This window comes from Neovison vison, chromosome 13 (assembly GCF_020171115.1).
Source record: "Neovison vison isolate M4711 chromosome 13, ASM_NN_V1, whole genome shotgun sequence".
NCBI lineage: Eukaryota > Metazoa > Chordata > Mammalia > Carnivora > Mustelidae > Neogale > Neogale vison.
Window position 1 is genome coordinate 18174019 of NC_058103.1, and position 18387 is coordinate 18192405.

General features: G+C 50.0%; 1 protein-coding gene across 4 annotated transcripts in view; it reads left to right on the top strand.

Annotated features, from left to right (window-relative positions):
* Window positions 1-18387, top strand: part of ADCK1 (aarF domain containing kinase 1) — a 154112-nt gene that overhangs the window by 108252 nt on the left and 27473 nt on the right. For all 4 annotated transcript variants that reach the window (XM_044230319.1, XM_044230318.1, XM_044230322.1 and 1 more), the window contains exons 5-6: window positions 5168-5326; window positions 15810-15968. In XM_044230319.1, the coding sequence (XP_044086254.1) occupies window positions 5168-5326; window positions 15810-15968 (318 nt within the window). The remainder of the gene's footprint in view (window positions 1-5167; window positions 5327-15809; window positions 15969-18387) is intronic.

An 18387-nucleotide genomic window follows, 5' to 3' on the forward strand; every position in this document is an offset into this window, starting at 1 on the left:
CCTCACAAGGGGGGGGGTACGTAAGCACCTGTGGATATATTTTAAAGCTGCTGCAGGAGGGATGAGAGGGCTTGGGTCACCTAGTTGCTGTCAGTGTCAGGTGTTTCTTAGAAGGAGCGGGAATGACCCTGAACAGGTGGGGTGCGAAACCAGGCATGTTTAAGTGGAAGGAGCAGGAATTGCAGCAAAGTGAGATAGCAGCTGGCGAGGTGACGGTGAGATGGAGGGGTCCCTGCAAAACAGTGCCGGGAGGAAGAGGTGGGTTTCCAGCAGAGGCATATGGGAAGTGACGGTGGGTTTTCTGCTTAAGGTGGGAAGTCTAGACTTTGCAGAGTCCTAGGAGGCTGGAGCTATCTTATCAGCTTCAGGCTGGGGGTGGGGAGTGGGGCAGGTTCACTCCAGCTACTCCATTAGTACAGGGACTTGTCCCTCTCCCCGTTAGACTGTGGTGGATGGCTGAAGGCACCCAGCCAGGCATGGGGACAGGGGCATCTCTAGACCTCAAGAGCCAGGTGTTGTTTGCTGCTGATGCCATGGTAACATGCCCCAGGTGCCCTGGGCTGTCTTCCCAGCTCCTAAGTGGGAACTGCCTGGCCTTGGCAGCTAGGCCTGGACTTGACGGCTTTGAGGCAAGCTCCTATCTGTTCTTCTGCAGCCATCCACTTCTGGGTTTGTCAGATTTGTTGGCATCATCTTACGTCAAGGATATTTGAAGGAGTCTATCCAGAAGAGGTCTGATGTGCATGACTCTGGGGACAGCGGGATGGAATATTTGAAATTGGGCCATCTTGGAAAATCCAGGACATCTCTCTTCCTGGGGCTGGTGAGGGGCCTGAGGCTGGCTGGCGGATGGAGAGACTTAGTGAAACTCCTTCCAAGAGTCATATTATGGCTTTTACAGAAGATCCTGACTTCCTGTTACCTTATTTTGGGTGAAACGAGGACCCTGGCCAGTGCTTGGCTGCCCAGTGTGGCCTTTTGGAAACATTGACCAGAAAACTGGCTTCGTGGGAAGCTGTAGAGCTAATTTTCTGGAGCTTCTTCCTCTTGGCCCTGTACCTGGGTCTAAAATCACGTGGTCTAGGTTTCCTGGGCCCCAGCTGATGCCAGCCTGCTGGTCTTAACCTGAGCCGTGGGGGGGAGTGTGTGTGTGTGTGACACATTTCTTCTTGCCCTTCTGATGTTTTCTGCTCTTAAAAAAACAAACACCACCTCCCACTTTTACACACATGCGCGTGTGCATGCACACACACATGCAAACATAGACACACCCTGAAAAACCAGACCATACAGAGCTGGAGAAACTTTTTTCCTGATTATTTTTCCTTTTCTAGACAGGGACATCGATATATTTGAATCATGGGCCGACAGTAATTAAAAAGCACATAACCAGTCATTTTAAAATGCAGCTGTTTTACTTAATTGATTTTGTCGCCAGACCCAGAGGAAAAAAAGAGGAACGGGGGAAAGACAGGCTTAGAAGGGGAGACAGGTTTCTGCGAGCGACTGGAGGCAGCCGAGGGCCCTGCTTGAATCTAATTGCTGCCCGTGCTGCAGTTGGTTTCTGCTAATGGCTTTCTGCTCAGAGGGCTGGGGGCTGGGGCCCGAGGGAAGGGGCGGCGTTGGTGTCAGCTGCACGGGGGGTATAATTCTGCTTTCGGGACAGGGTCTATTTTTCCTTACTATCTATCAGCGTAAAGTACTTCCACTGAGCACTTTGAATCAAGGTTCCATTTAGAGATACTTTATTCATATTTAATTACAGGCTGCAGCACCAATCTTTAATTACCTTTTTTATAAGCCAGCTAGGAACATTCACTAGCAATCAATTATTTTGTGTGTGTGTGTGTGTGTGTGTGTGTGTGTGTGTGTGTAAGCACAGGAGGGTGTGGGAGTGTGACTTGCTTCCTGATACAGGGGAAAGGATGGCTGCAGGGGCCCTGGGGAGGTGGTGGGTGGGCAGAGGTGGGGTGGGGAATCTGCCCAAGAGGTTCCCTGTGCAGATTAGGTGGTGCATTTCCCATGCCTCTCTTTGCTGCCACTGGTCAAGCTGGGCTTAGGGCAGGTCCTCACAGCTGGGGCCTCTTTCAGGGTGCTGTGTTGGCACCTGGGCTGAGCTCCAGACCCCCTGCCTGCTCTGGTGGAGACAGCGAACGGTGGGAGGCCCCCTTCTCAGTCCCCGGGGGATATGGCAGACCGGGCTTCCTCTTACCCAGGAGACGGGGAAATGCTTGTCTCAGCCCTTTCCTTCCTTCACCTCTCCCTGGAGTGCTCCTGGCAGCTGTTCTTGCCACACGGCCCTAGTGATGCCATGTCACTCTTCAGTTGCAATGACTCTGCAACGTCCCTGCAATGACACTGGTTTGAAGCCTGGCTGTCCTTCTTAGGAAATGAGCCAGTGTTCCCAGGGAGCCACGTGGAGGCTTGGGGTGAGGAGTAGAGTGAAGTGACCCCCAAGTCCTTTTGCAGTGGGCAGAGGGGCCATTCCAGCTGCCTGGGAAGGTCTGAGTTTGCAGATCTGCTCCAGAAAGCATTCTCCTTGGTGCTCCTTCAGGAACAACCAGAGGGTTTCTAAAGGCAGTTCTTGCTCATTTCATTACGTAATGGCTTGGAATGTTGCTGAAGTCTACCTCCCTTCTATTCCTGGATCCCTGTCCCAGCAGGAGGGCACTGAGGGGAGGGGCAAGGGGAGGGAAAGGAACTCACACTTATTGAGCCTCTTGGGGGTGCCCGGCACCAGGCCCATGTTTCATTCGTCTAACCCAAATGGGGCCTGAGAACTCTCAGTCAGAGCCCCTTCATCCTTGTGTGACAGAAAACAACTCAAACTGACTTAAGCAAAAAAGGGAATTATAGGGTGAGTCTTCAGGCATGGCTAGATCAAGGGGCCCAACCTTGCTGACCAAGATTTTCTCTATCTCTTGGCTCTGCTTTCCTCTTTGTTGCTACCCTGGGATTCCTGAGCTCTAGACTTCACCTTTTTACCTTCAAGTTCAGCAGAGAGAAAGAATCTTTTCTCCTACAGTTCAAACAAAAGTGAAACAGTTGAGTCTGATTAGATCAGTTGGGTGACATGTCCATCTCTGAACCCATCAGTGTGTCCCAGGGTATTCAAGTTTCTGATTGGCCAGGCTGGGGTCTCACACCCATTCTGGTGTAATGGGTAGAGTCCACCTGGGTAAATCCCACACAGGACATGTGCTTTTACATTGGGGGCCTTTAGACTAGGAGGGGTGTGGGAGCTGGAAGGTCCATCCTTGAAAAGGAAGAAAGAGTTGATTCAGTTCCTCTCCAAGGGATTCAGTCTTTCAACAGATATGTATTTGCCACAAGCTAGTTCCGGTGCTATTCTTTTTTTTTTTTTTTTTTAAGATTTTATTTATTAGTGTGTATGAGAGAGAGAATGAGCAGGGAGAGCACCAGAGGTAGAAACAGACTCCCCACTGAGCAAGAAGCCCGGTTCAGGGCTGGATCCCAGGACCTTGGGATCATGACCGAAGCCGAAGGCAGATGCTTAACTGACTGAGCCACCCGGGTGCCCCTCTGGTGCTATTCTAAGCGCAGGAAATTCAGCAGCTAGTAAGACAAAAGTCTCTGCCCACTTGAAGGTGATGTTCTAATGGGATCTACAGGGATGGTGGTTCTTTTGTTCTCCCAAGCCAAGCCCAAGTCCAGGATAAAGGGAGAGACCTAGGATGATTGATGTGGGGACAATCTGGTCCTCAGGGAACCTCAAACTCAGGAGGGAAGGAAAAAGACAAGTGTGTGGTTGGGGAAGGATGGGAAGAAGTAGGCATGGGGAGGGGCACAAATAAAAACCCAATGAAGAAGAAGGAGGCCAGGGAAGCCAATCCGTACCCATCTCCCGTGACAGAGAATTGTGGGCCCCTCCCATGTTGCCTGGACCTTTGGCTTCTGAAGGATGTTGATAAATGGGATAGAGTTTAGTGAAAGCTACGAAAATGATGACAGGGCTGGAGGGAGTGATTTATGAGGGAGATTAGCAAGGTGTCGGCGCAGCCTAGTAAGCAGAGGGATGGGATGGTGGCCGAGGGTCGTCTGACTGCTGAAGTCCAAGGAGAGGAGGGGGCCTCAGGGCAGGAGAGAGTGTCTGATGCAGAAGGGGCCTGGGGGAGGCAGGGGCATGGATGGATGGGCCTCAGGGTGAGAGCCTGGGGGACGTGAGAAGGAGGACCACGGGACTAATCCTGTGTGGACACATTCATATGTGTGTGTGTGTGTGAGAGAGAGAGAGTGAGAGAGAGAGAAGGAGAGAGAATATGTCTGGACCTTCTAGGATTGGAAAGTTATACAGGGACTTCAAAAAGGGGGGGTCAGAATTTCAGCCTTGGACATTTTTACAAAAGGCATTTGGGGTTTTTTTTCCCCATCTGGTAAAATATTACCACCTGGACCTTGTAGGTGCAATCCCTCAAGTCACAAAGACTTTTTTCCCTTCAGGAAAATTTGGTTTGGCATTTTTAAAAGGGAGGGAGGAAAGGAAGAAAGGAAGAGAAGACAGAAGAGAAAGGAGCAATACATATTCCATTTTGTAGAGGAAGGGCGAGGGGTCTGCCCAAGGTCACCTTTGGGTGACATTGCAGGTGGGGACCAAAAGCAAGGCTGGGGTGTGTAGCTCTGGGGTCTCTGCCAGTTGGCCAGGCTGAGGGTGGGTTTGGGGACCTGTGTTGAGCTACTGTTCAGGCAGGAACAAGAGGTGGCTACTGCATTTGGAACCTCCAAACTGGGGTCCCTTGAGCTCTTCCATGTTGGCGGATTGGAGTATCTCATCCCTGTATTGGGCTGTCTGGGGCTGGGGTTCTGTTAACTCTTGATTTCGTGTCCCTGCGTAACAGCCCTGGGGTGCAGTGGTACGTAACTAAATGAGCAGATGGTCCTCAGTTCTGAACGTTCTGGACAACACTTCTTTGGCCTTGAATGGAGGTGCTCAGGGCACCCATGCATGCGTATGTGGACACCCCTCTGTGTGTGTTTTCTCTCTCGCTCCCTCCATATGCCTGTTGTGAATCTCCATGGCAGCAAAGAGCCCGCACAAGGCATTGGGTTGGCGTACAACTGGTAGAGCAGAAAATCTATTGGCCTGGCCGGTCCCCTCTCACTGAACTGAGTCATCTTAATTGCTCTGTCCTCTCTCCACTGTTGACAGATCCATGATTTGTTTGTGAGCTTTGACGACACCCCCCTGGGGGCCGCCTCCCTGGCCCAGGTCCACAAGGCGGTGCTGCGTGATGGGCGGACCGTGGCCGTGAAGGTCCAGCATCCAAAGGTGCAGTCTCAGAGCTCGAAGGACATTCTCCTGATGGAGGTGAGAGCCTGCCCCTTCCTTTGTCCTCGCTTTATATTTCTCTGGAAACTAGGTGGCTCCAGGGATGTTGGTTCAAGGCAACTGGGTGGAGTGTGACCCATTGAACAGCAGAGTGGCTGAGGGAAGCTTGAGACCATGACAAAGGAGGTGTCCTGACAATGCTGTGACTGGGGGACCCGTGGCTGGGCGCATCAGTTCGTCTTGATCTGTTCCTAGGAACGCTCTGGGGATGTCTCCGAGCATGACGTGTAGCCGCTGGGACCAACGAGACCTCAGGTGGATGTTGAAGAAATGAGATGAACCAAAAGTGATTTCCTTGGGGGTAGAAAAGTTACATCTTAATTTGTTAAATTGTAACAAAAGGGAGCAAGTGGAGAACCAAGGGATGTAAAAATGACAGGAAGATCCCATAGAAACATTTACCCAGATTCCATGTTTGCTTATCTCCTGTTCTGAGTGAACAAGCTTGTCCACCTAAAAATGTTCCTGGGAGAAACCCAGGTGGAGACGGTATCTCTGGACTTTTCTAGTTCTGTCCGCAGAGCAAGGGAGGGTGAGGCGGGTGGGGGTTGGGTGGTGGCCCAGCCTGGCCCCGGGAGGGCGGGCGTTTCCCCTTCCAGTGTGTCCCTCCCCTTCTCTGCGGGCTGCCTTCCCTGGGTCTCTTTCCTCACTCTGGACTCCTAGTCGGTTTCCTCAGTTCACCCTGACTAAGCTCCGAACATGCATGGAAGGTCACTTTTGCACCAGGCGCTAGGTGGGTCGTGGGGAGAGTGAGGGAGCGCCATCTTCATCCCCGGGGGAATTCCCTGGTTAGTGGAAGGGCAGGTCTGGACACCAACAGCCACGGCGTGGGGATGTGGGCTCCGCCAAAGGGGTGTCTGCATGGTGCCCTCAGCACATGGTGCGTCGACTGGTGTGTTGGGGGCGGGGCTTCACGGCGGGGCAGGGGAAGGATAGCCAGCCTGCGCTGAGGTCCAGTCTTAGAGGAACAGGGTGGGCTTGGAGAAGAATTGAGCTGGTTCAGGTGGTATGGCTGGGAGTGGCTGCAGAGGGGGCTGGGAAGGTAGGCAGGGACCCCACAGAGGGCCTGATCTTCCAGGCCAAGGCACAGAACAGCATACACAGCAAATCTGGATCTTCTGTGGACCCAAGCAGATCTGATTCTCTCCTGTAGCCAGCAGGGAACCATTTGAGAATTTTAAATCAGGGGAATGTCGTGATCAGATGTACATTAGAGACAAAAGTCTGTTGGCAGTCTGGAGGATGTATAGGAAGGCAGAAAGACTGTATCCAGGGCGACTAATGGAGGGGCTGCTGCACTGGTCTGAGCCAACAATAATGATGTGACCCAGGCAGTGTCGTGGGAGTGAAGGGGAGGCATGAGCCGAGGGGCAGAGTCATCAGGACGTGGTGAGCAGCTTTCCGTGCGGTGGAGGCAAATAATGGTAGGAATGAATGGAAGGAGAGTAAAACAAATTGTAGGTTTCTGGTCATGATTAGGTTTGGGTGTCTTTCACCAGTGTATCAGTCGGGGTCCAGTTGGGAAGAAACAAAATCGCGCTACGTATTTCCAGCAGACGGAATTTAAAAGAGAAGATGGGGCTCTCTCGGGATGGAATTGCAGAGAAGCCAGATGGGAGGGTGAGACAGTTACCAACGGCTGGAAGCCACTGCCACCCTCAAGGTGGAGGGACAGGGAGAAGAGGTGGTTCCCTGGGGCCGGCAGCTGGGGTCACCTGGTAGAGCCGGCCCCTGGTGGGGGCGGGGGTCCTTTGGCAGGTGGATCACAGCCTCAGAGCCCCTCACCTGGGAGGCGGGGCTGCAGATGCTATTTGAGGCAGCCGGTTTCCACCTCCCTCTCTCCGCCAGCCTCCCACCAGTGCTGCCCTTGGGCCAAGGCTAGATGGGAAATGTAGTTCCTTATGAGAGTGGTGGGGTCAGGGTGCTCTCAGAGCCGGGTGGAGTGGGCCATGGGACCCCCCACGAGAGCTTGGGTACTACCGTCGGGAGACTGGATTGGGCTTTGCTCTGGCGGTCTCCATTCCGGCTGGAACCACGCGTGCGGGATTTAGCAGCAAGGGGACTCACAGTGGGTAGGTGAGTCTGGGGGAGTAGTTGAGGTGACTTGGAAGGGCGGGGCAAAGAGAAAAGGAGAGGACAAGGGGAGAGCTGTGAGGAATACTGTCATCGGGGGGAGTACGCCCAGGAAGTTAAACTCCTGGGGGAATGGAGATATGGAGAAGTCACGGCCAGACAGATTGGAGGAGAACCAGTGTTGCTACATTCCATGGAAACAACTTCAAGAAGAGAGCTAGAAAACAAAGCAGCTTAAAACAACCTGTGTGTGTGTGTGTGTTTTAAGATTTTATTTATTCTAGAGAGAGAGCCAGAGAGGGAGCAGGAGCAGGAGGAGGGGCAGAGGGAGAGGGAGAAGCAAGCTCCCCGCTGACCAGGGAGTCCAACAGAGGGCTCGATCCCAGAACCCCAGGATCATGACCTGAGCTGAAGGCAGACACTTAACCAACTGAACTACCCAGGTGCCCCCAATAGTTGTGTTTTGCTCCTGAATCTGCAGTCTGGGCAGGGCTTGGTACAGAGACTCCTGAATTTCGTGTGGTGCCGGCTGGATGATCTGATGGAACTCTCTACTTCCAGGTGGCTCATTCACGTCCCTGGCAGCTCAGCTGAGGCTGGGGGCAGGGCCTTGGGTCCTTCCAGATAGGCCTCTCCGAAGCTGTTGGGGCTTCCTTGCAGCATGGCAGCTGGGTTCTAAGAGTGAGTGTCCCATGAGAATAAGGCAGAAAGCACATGACCATGGTATGACCCTGCCTTGGCAGGCACATAGCACTACTTCTTCCTTACTCTGTTGGCAAGAACAAGAGTCACAGAGGCTCCTTTAGTTTAAAGGCGGGGGGCAGGAGGTACTCTACTTCTTGATGGGGGTGTGACCAGGTTCTAGAAGAGCATCAGAATGGGAGGTATTGTTGCAGCCATTTGGGAAAATACAGTCTGCCAGAATTACTCCGTGTTGTCAAATGGTGGATGAAATTAACAAAGCTCTGGAAAAGGCCTCTCAGATTTGGTGACTGAGAGTCCTTCGGGCAAGCAAGGAGACTGGGTTGAGGGGGTGGGAGTAAACTGAGGCCCCAGGGAGTGGAGATGGTTGACATAGAATACTCAGGTGTCACTCAGGTGATGTCAGGAGGGTCCTGTGTGCTGTTTAGAGCAAAGCTCAGGATCAGAGGTGGGGACAGGAGCAGGCTGTCCCTGAGGGAGAGGGTGGCCATGGATTGGTTGGGGGGAGGTGCTGGAGATCCAGGAGAGGGAAGTAACTGGCAGGTTTGGTCCTGAGGGTGACTCCAGGGATTGGGCTGTAAGGACCCGGGTGGAAGCATTAGCCTCGGTCAGTCTTTGTTTGGAGCCTGGAGCAAGGTGGTGAGGCTGCGTGCACATGAGTGTGGGGGGCAGGGAGGCTGGCGGAGGGAAAGTGGGCAGCTGAGTTGTAACCAGCCTGATCGCCCTATTTTTTTCGCTGCAGTAGGAGGCAAGACCATCTGCTGAGAATGAGGGGGTAGGAGGTGGCATTGGAGGCCGGGGGTGGGGGTGAAGGTTTGGAATAGCAGCTCAGTGTGACGGGAAAGGGAGCTGACCAGGGCTTGGGAGTGGGGTTCCTGAGTGGCACCAGGCTTCCTTCTGGAAACCCGAGTTTTCTGGAGCACCTGTCAGTAGCTACACAACAGCCACAGTTGGGAGTGAACTGGGAGTCTCGGAGCGTCCCTGGGTATCCTCAAACCCAGCAGCCACTCCTGTGTCGGGCAGGAACCTGCCTCTCCCCAGCGGTGCCACTGGGACCCACTTGGGCTGGAAGGACAGCCGTGCTGACTCCCTAAGTAGTGGCTGCCAGCAGGTCAATGGCAATGATAGCGCTCATAAAGATTTGGCATCTTCCTCCAGGAGATAAGCATCAGACGCTTTCCTTGGGAAGTACGGCCTGGCAGCCACCTGCAGAGGACAGGGGTCATGCACGGAGGCTGAGGCCGAGGTCACCACCTCCACGTACCGTCAACATTAACAGCAGCACCGCTGGGCTTGGTCTCTGGGGGAAAACATCCTCCTTGGCTCAGCCTTCTCTGTAAAATGAAGAGGAGCCTAACTGGGAAGCTCATCTCATTTTATATTTGAAATGAGTCTTATAATTTTGTTCCTGAGTGCTAACCCAGAATAGTACCCCAGAAAGATTCTCATGTGTGTTAGCAGGAGAAGAGTGATTTCGGGGGGGGCATAAGGCCACCTTAGCCACCGGCAGCTTGAGAACAGGGTGAGGAAAAGCGTAGCTTTCTGGTGCTTCTCCTTATGGCCGCTGCAGGTGCTTTCTGTCCCTGTGCCTCTCTCCCACTGCCCACTGTTGTCCCTCTCTCTCCTCCAACTGTGCGATGCCTCCCAGCATCGTCTTGAGAGGAAGATGATCTGACTAGAGTGATTCCTACTAAGGAGAGAGTGACTAATAGGGGGTAACCTTTGACTATTTGCAGTTGAAGAGGTGAGCTGCTTAAATCCACATACATACCTCCTGTAAAGTCAGGTGTGGGAGTGAGGGTTTTGAGAGTGAGAAAGTGGGGGACTGCTGCGGCTTGTATCCATTAAGATGTATAGGCTGCAAGTACCAGAAAAATCCAACTAAAAGTGGTGTAAATAATAGTAACTTCTATTATGTCACATTTCCAGACACCTAGAAGTAGTGTTGGCTGTTCCAAGGTTGACTGATCCAGCACTTCAGTATGGTTTTTAAGAACCCAGTTTCCTTTTGTCTTCTACTCTGGTTTGTTCTGCTCAAGTAGTGCTCCTCACGGTCCCAAAACAGCTGCAGGAGTTCCTGCTGGTACAAGTAGACAACATCCAGTGCCAAAGAGGGCCTGTTTCTTCCACTATATTCCTTATCAAAAAGGAGCCCCTCAATAGCATTTCCTTTATTTCTCATTGGCCAAAAGTAGGCCACATGTTCAAGTATAAATCATTCTTGGTGAGAGACAGGAGATGGATCATGATTCACCTTCTCAGGCTAAGACCTTCCTTCCTTGAAGGACATGAGAGATGCACAGAATTGGGGTTCTGTTAGCCAGGAAGTGAGGGAAATGGCTTTTGGGTTGGCACCTACTAGCACATGCCACCTTTGTATTTTGTGTCTCCTGAGAACCTGGCACTCCTCTTAGGGCAGGGGACAGTCTCTCGGATAGACTTTTGAATGATGCCCAGAGGATGGGAGCCAAGTCTTGGTGAATGGGGTTTGATGTACCTGATGGTGTTGGTGACTTTGCACAAAAGAGAAAGGCACAGCCAAGTGTGTTTTTCAGCTTTGTCATTATCACCTGATATTGTCCCTTTAATAGTTGGGGCAACTCTACTTCTAGATGCACGGCCAGTGACTCTTATTGATTTGAGTGGCTGTCCAGAGCCAGACTAATTGGGCCCAGAGATTGGAACAATGATTCAGCAGGAAGGGGTGAACCGACAAGGCAGAGTCTGTTCGTCTGCTGGCGGGCTGGCTTTGCAGCAACCCTTGCCCACAGTAGCAGGGAGCTCAGCGGGCTGGATCTCACTGCCATTCTGTCAGAGGGCACGGCAGGACTCAGAGGACCTGCGTGCTGGTGGTAAAGCCATAATCCCCCGGTCCCAGTAGCACCACCCCGTATCACTGCCTGTTCCCTCGTAAGCTTCTGGAATTGATGATGAATCCCCCCCTTGCTCTGTCACTCCCTAAAGCATCTAACTCCTGCTCTCCACATGCCACCTGTCCCCAAGACACACAGGGGTGGGACTCCAGTCTGAGTACCAAATCTGATCCACTGTTTGATATCATCTGGCCCATGCCAAGGGTCTCTAAAAATAAAGGCCTGTCACGGTCATGTCGTTGACTTTTTTTGAACAACATTTTTAGCTCACGCTTGTCTGTCATCTTGTTTCTTTTGTGAATGTGTTGATTGAACAGTGGGTGGCTAGTAATGTTTGTGTTGGCACAGACGCCAACAGCTGATTTTATTTTCTAAAATACATTAAAAAAACCCAGAGATGTAGACTATCCCATGGAAGCTTCTCTTCACCCTGTAATTCTGTTTCGTAAAAAGTGTGCACTTTAATAACTTATCGGAATAAAGATAAGCCCCATGAATGGCAAGCTGTTTACATCACTCTGAATTGACTTTCGATCCTTGTCGAACATCCATTTTTACCAGTGCCATTGGATCCGTGTAGGCATTCTGTTTAGCGTGCTGTTTTCCCATAGAGCGTTATTTCTTTTATAAGATATAATAACTTAATAACAGTCAGTCTTATTTCGGTTGCAGTTTTAACAGTCCACAATGGTTCTTTTTACGCCTTATCTCACACTTCCTGTTGTATTATCCTGTATTGCGTTGCATGAGTCAGGGCTGCGCAAAGAAAGGAGTGAGAAAACCCTGGGTCCAAGTCCCGCATTTGAAATGACAAGCTCTGTGACCTTGAGAAATGCTTTAACCTCCCGGAACTAGTTTCTTTTTCTGTAAAATGGGCAAGAAGAGGATTAAATGAATGCATGTCTATAAAGTGCCTCATAGCACAGTCTGAAGTAGGTACTAAATAATGATAATTTCCTTTTAAAAATTATCATAAATAGCAGTAACGAGTTTCCAAACTTTTATGTGACTTTCAAGTTTTTTTCCTTTATATTTCTGTGTGGCTCATAATTGATTTTTCCTCCTGTGAGCCAATCACCCCATAGGAAAATATTTTCATTATTCCACCTTGAAGGAAATGCTAATTTTTGAACATGCCTTGATGGACTTACAAGATTTCAAATCACGTAGAAGATTCTCAGGCATTCCAAAACTGTGGTCACCGAAAATTCAGAGGTAATCCCTTTCCCCGCCACAACCTCAGAAATAGAAAAACTGAATTTATTTGAGCAAGACACATGTGAACATATAATCATCTCTGGGGAGAAGACCGGCCCTCTGAAATGTTCATTTTTTCCCTTCATTTATTCACTCAGTGATTCACGTGAATATTCAGTAAACATCTGCTGAGTATAGAATACGTGCTAGGCACTGGTGGGAACATTGGCTGTTGCAAGAATTTTATGGAGAAGATACATTTTGGGAGAAAAATCAAAAAGCCAAATTGATAACAACACCTGTTTTATTTTAGTTGACTGCAGCTGTTGTCAAAAAGGAATAACTTAAATGAACCTACTTAGGGCAGGCTCTTAGCAAGAGAATTCGATGAAAACAGAAGGTGAAATGGTTTTGTTTTATTCTCCTCAACCAAGAAAAGTCTCTAACGGCAGCAGCCCAAACCATTTTAGATTTGGACCAGATGACTCTGAACCTGACCCATTTCCCTCCCTGCCTTGAAATTCAAGGGGTTGGTAACCCCCCAGAATTATGTACAAGATGATGTGACCATGTACATTTTCTGGGCTTCATAGCTGGCACCAAATTTTCAAATTGGTAGCCTTCCTTAAAAAGGGAGGGTATCCTTTTAGAAAGTGGTGAACCACTGACGTCCATTCCGCCAGAACCTCTCATTCTCTGTTAACGAAGGGAGTGACTGAGCCACTACCCACACGGTGCTTTAGACATCAGCTTCGTGGGTACTGTAAAGTTTTTTGGGTAATGAATTAGTTATTAGCATATAATCAATCAAATCTTTGACTGCTTTTATGGTTAATGGCATTAGGTATTCATAATAACCAATAGTCCTAGTAATGACTTACTATATAATTGATTAGGAACAGAAAAATCTGGAAAGTGACTTTCAGTGCTGTTTGGATATCAATGATAGTTTAAAATTTCACAAATAATAGTGACCATATATTAAACGATGAGGACATATCATTTGGTCAGAAGCCTCATCCCCAGGTAGAGATCCGACTAGGGTACAAGGGGCTCCCTGTGTCTCCCCACATCTGGCCCTGGGTAGTCAACTGGAAGGGAATCAGGAATTCTCGACTAAACAAATGAACTGTGGTTCCCTCCCTTGTCCCTCCTGGGTGAGAACCTCTGGAATTAAGGCTGGAGCAAAATGTCCAAGAGGTTTCTCCCTGAACCCAGAGCCCAAAGGGTAGAATTCAGTTGTTTTCAGATGTTGGGTGTGCATTTGGCCCTGGCCCCAGGCGAGGGAGTTTGTCTCCCATGCACCAGCCCTGCCTCCCCTTTGGTGGCGGCTGAGGGCCATCTGAGGGCAGGGTGATGAGCCACCATGCCTTGGGGGCTGCTGGTCCCCACTGCCGGGGCCCGACTCGTGCTGTCCGGGCCTTGCTGTTGCCACCCTTCCCGCCCAGCTTGTATGACTCAAACAGCAACAAAACATAAACTAAATCAATTATCATAAGGTCACAGGTCTAGCCCATGAAAGACTAGACAAGTCTTAAAAGAAATTAGACTGCAGCTGAATGTAATTAAAAAGGGTTTTGATAGGAATGGAGTATAATAACCTTGTGTGATGATTCCTTTAGAGTGGCATCTGGTACATCGTCTAGGACATAGGGTTTAAAAACAAAGCCATAAATACCTTGTAGTTAATGGCCTTGCTTTAGTTCTCTTTCTTTTATATTGCATGGGCCTGTCCCAGTGGTGGGCACCGTACAGACCACGGCAAAAGGAAGCCCAAGACCAGGCTCGTAGCTGGGGCTCAGTGGGTCCTTCTGGGTAGATGGGATGGCATCTCCATCTGTTCAGGCTGCTGTAACAAAATGCCGCATATTGGGTGGCTTAAATGACAGACTTTTAGGGAAACCTGGGTGTCTTAGTTGGTTAGGGTCTGACTCTTGATTTCGGCTCATATCACTCAAGTCATGATCCCAGGGTTGTGAGATCAAGCCCTGCCTTGGGGTCTGTGCTGCATGTGGAGCCTGCTTAAGATCTTTCCTCTCTCTCTGCCCCTCCCCTCCCCCTCCCCTCACTCTTGCTCTCACACTCTCTCTTAAAACAAAAACAAAAACAAAACAAAAACAAAAACGAAAACAGATGTTTATTTTTTGTAGTTCTGGAGGCTGGAAGCCCAAGGACAAGATGCTGGCCAATTTGGTTCCTGGTGAAGACTTTCTTTCTGGCTTGAAGAGAGCTTTCATCTCTCTGTGCTCCTACGTGGAAGAGAGCACTCTGTCTCTTCCTCTTCTTACCAGGACACTAAAACCATCATAGGTGCCCCACCTTCCTGACCTCGTTGAAACCTACATACCTCCCCAAGGCCCCATCTCCCAAACACCATCACCCTAGGGATTAGGGCTTTGGCACTAAATTTGCTGGTGGGAGATACAACAGTCCACAAAAGATGGGGTAGGTCTTTAGGTACCAGTGAACCCACAGGCTCATCGTTGTCTGGCATAACCAGAGGGTGGAGATGGGTTTTCTCAGAGAACTAGGACTGTAATCCATATCAAGAATTTCTGGGAGGAATGGTCACTTTGAACACTGAGAGGGGGGTTTATAGTAGAACAGGAGAGTTCCTTTCTGTGTTTCTCTTGGGGAAATGCACCTCCTGTGTTCCTGGTCTCACCCTCCTAACCTACTGCAGAGCCGTCACCCACAAACTTCCCAGATTCTCTTGAATCCAGAGCCCTAGGTGGGGCGACCTCAGAACTGAGTCCCAGCCCATGGTGGGGGTCATGGCAAGTTCTGCAGATGTCACCAGGGTCCTGTTCTCTGCCAGGAACATTTAATTTCACATCATTAAATTGATAAGCGCCCTATAGGTCTACTAAAATCCCGGTTTCCATCGTGTCCTCACTCAAGAATCCACAATGTGGCCAAATTGCCAGAAACCTGAGCTTTTTATCCCAGGGCCCACATCCCTTATCTCTTACTCTTGCTGCCTTATCCAACCTTGTTTTGTTATTCGAATGTACTTTTTATCAAGCAATATTTTAGACACACGGAAAGTATAGAAAATAACATTATAAATGCTCGGGTATCAACCCCTCAGCTTAAGAAATGAACAGAGCGTCCTACAATTGCAGCGCCCTCCCTGCTCTCTGTAAACAGGACTAGGAGGAGCACGTCTGGGAGCAGCAAGTGAGCTAGATAGAGCAAGGGTTTGGGGGCTGGGTGGACTCAAGTGGAATTCTGGCTCTGTGCTTCCTTGTTGGGAAAATTTGGGACAATCCTGTAACCTCTCAGAGCCTCAACTTCCTCATCTGTAAAATGGGGATAAGGGTATACCACAGACCTCCGAGAGTTGTGAAGACTGAGCGGAGTAATAATGGAAGGGCTTGGCCCAGCACTGGGCACACAGGTGATGCTTGGAGATGGGGGTTCTCGCTGCTGGTGGCTGTTGGGCTTTTCTCATCTTGGATTTCAACTACGGCGATAGGCCCCTGGGAAGCAGGGAGGTCTTGCTTCAGGTGAGGCCTGGGGACTTGTCAGTGCCCAGGCCCAGGCAAGAGGGTGGGGAATGGAGCTCCCGTGATGGGTGCCGTGGTCTGACTGATGGGCTCCTCGGTGGATTTCAGGTGCTTGTCCTGGCTGTGAAGCAGCTGTTTCCAGAGTTTGAGTTCATGTGGCTGGTGGATGAAGCCAAGAAGAACCTGCCTTTGGAGCTGGATTTCCGCAATGAAGGGAGGAATGCCGAGAAAGTGGCCCAAATGCTCAAAGACTTTGACTTCTTAAAGGTAGGAGGGAAAGGGCAACGGGGGGCATGGTGGTATGGTGAGAGAGCGTTGGTCCCTGCCCTGAGCATCCCTCCCTTGCAGGACATGAGTGGGGACGCCTCCTTCCCCAGGCTTCTTTCCGAGCCTGAATGATTTGTCCCTAGTGTTGCACATCAGAGCTCTTAAGGGCAGTGTTACAAAGATATACCAAATGTGATTGTTGACCTATCAGCCAAACATGTTTATTGAATGATCTGTAATTCTAAGACACCGAGTGCTACCCAAGGGCCTGTAAGCTGTGGTCTCCGCCTCTGTGAATCCTGGGATGAGGACATTGATGACGATGGTTGCGACTGTGCTCTGGCACTGTTCCCAACACTATACGTATAATACCTCATTTAATATACAGTCAGTTCTGTTGTAATGCTATGTATGTGTTCCTAGAAACCTCCACAGTGTGCAGACTCACACAACAGAAACCATAGGGCTTATGGGGAAAATAAGGCTGGGCTTACAGCGGTGCCAATGGACACACGACAAGATGCTCACCGTCACTCATTTTCAGGGGAACGCAAACCAACACCACAGTGAGATATCACCTCACACCTGTCGGAATGCCTAGAATTAAAAAGACAGGAAGTCACAAGTGTTGGGGAGGATGTGGAGAAACAGGAACCCTCCTGCACATTTGGTGGGAAAGCACATTGCTGCAGCCACTGTGGGAGATGGTGTGCAGGTTCCTCAAAAAAACTGAAAACAGAACATGTGATCCAGATAGAGGCAACCCTGTGTCTATTACGACATTATTTCCAACATCCAAGATCAGGAAGCAGCCCAAGTGCCCATCCACAGATGAATGGGCAAAGAAGATGTGGTGTGTACACAATGGACTATTACTCAGCTGTGAAAAAGAACAAGATCTTGCCATCTGCGACCACATGGATGGACTAGAGCACGTAGTGCTAAGTGAGATAAGTCAGACCGAGAAAGACCAATGCCTTATGATCTCGCTCGCATATGGAATGTAAGAAACAAAACAGATGAACAAACCAAAAAAGACAAAAAAAGCAGACTTAAATACAGAGAACAGACTGGTGGCTGCCAGAGGGGAGGTGCATGGAGGGATGGTGAAATAGACAATGGGGTAAAGAGTATAGTCACTGGGATGAGCACCGAGTGATGTGTAGAACCGTTGAATCATCTGCCTGTACGAATTGTAGCACTGTTCGTTATACTTCAGGAGAAAATAAAATAGACAACTCACAAAGGAGAAAATGCAAATTTAAAACAATGTCAGCAGTGACACAGAAAATAAAAGAAGGTGGGAGCCTACTAGAAACAGCGTAGTTTTACACACGTTACATGGCTAAGAAGTACGTAAGACCACCGAGCACATAGGGCCTCATCCTGACAGCTGCTTGTGAAAGTGAGCATGGTTGGAGTTGCCGCTTGTGCGTTAGTGTGCGGTGGTGGGAGGCTGGTCATCTGGGCGTGGGCGGAAAGTTGTAACCCAGATGTGCATGGGTGGGACTCCTGGTGCCTGTGGCAATGTTGGGGTGTGTGTGTTTTGTGTATGCCCGGGTCAAGCCCACCCGAGGGAAACCGTTTCCTGTGTTCACGGGGTGTTTCCTGGGGAGGATGGGTCACATAAGCCAGTGCAAGATTTGCATTACGATCAAAGTGCCTCCCCCAAGTATATCAATCCCATTTAAAAAGTTTGTGTTTTCAAGTGTTAGAGAAGAACTGCCTGTCTGATCCTAGAGGACTCTGTGGGGAACAACATCAGATGATACAAAGTAGCAGCTTTGCAAGAGGTCCTCCATTCCGAAGAAGGGACTCCCGTGGTCCTTCAGGGAAGGGCAGGCTCTGCTGAGGACCTGGTTCTGGAACAGGTCTTTGAGGTTGCCCTGACGTTCCCCGTGGGCTCCCTAGGCTTCTCCCTAGATAGATGCATGCCACTGTTCTTCCAACATACATGGTCCTTCGCGGGTCTTGGACCCTTTTACCCTGGGAGTTTCTCTTCACGATACAGGGGTTGGGCCCCTCTGGTACCCTGCATAGAGAGCTTGGCTTTCAAGTCTTTGAAGAGATCAGCCCTTCTCTCTTCACAGGAAGCCTGAAGCGTGCGGGAAGGGAAGTCATAGAACCGCTAGAAGCTCCAGGTGCTTGTTCCAGAGCAAATAGGTGGTGCTGTTCTTGGGGGGGGGGGTGGTCTCAGTACCTTGAACTCGGAAGTCTCTTGCTCTTGACTCAAGTGTTCTTGTGGCTTCTGAAGACATCAGAAGAAAGGGAGGTAGTGTTTCTACTTCTGCTAATCCAGATTTATTAATAGAAATGGGGAGACTGAGAGTGTGCCTACCCTAGGCACCTGAGAATCCTAAAGCTCAGATCATGGCAGAAAAGCCACAGCTGTGGATTGGTGTCGCGTCTTCACACTAAT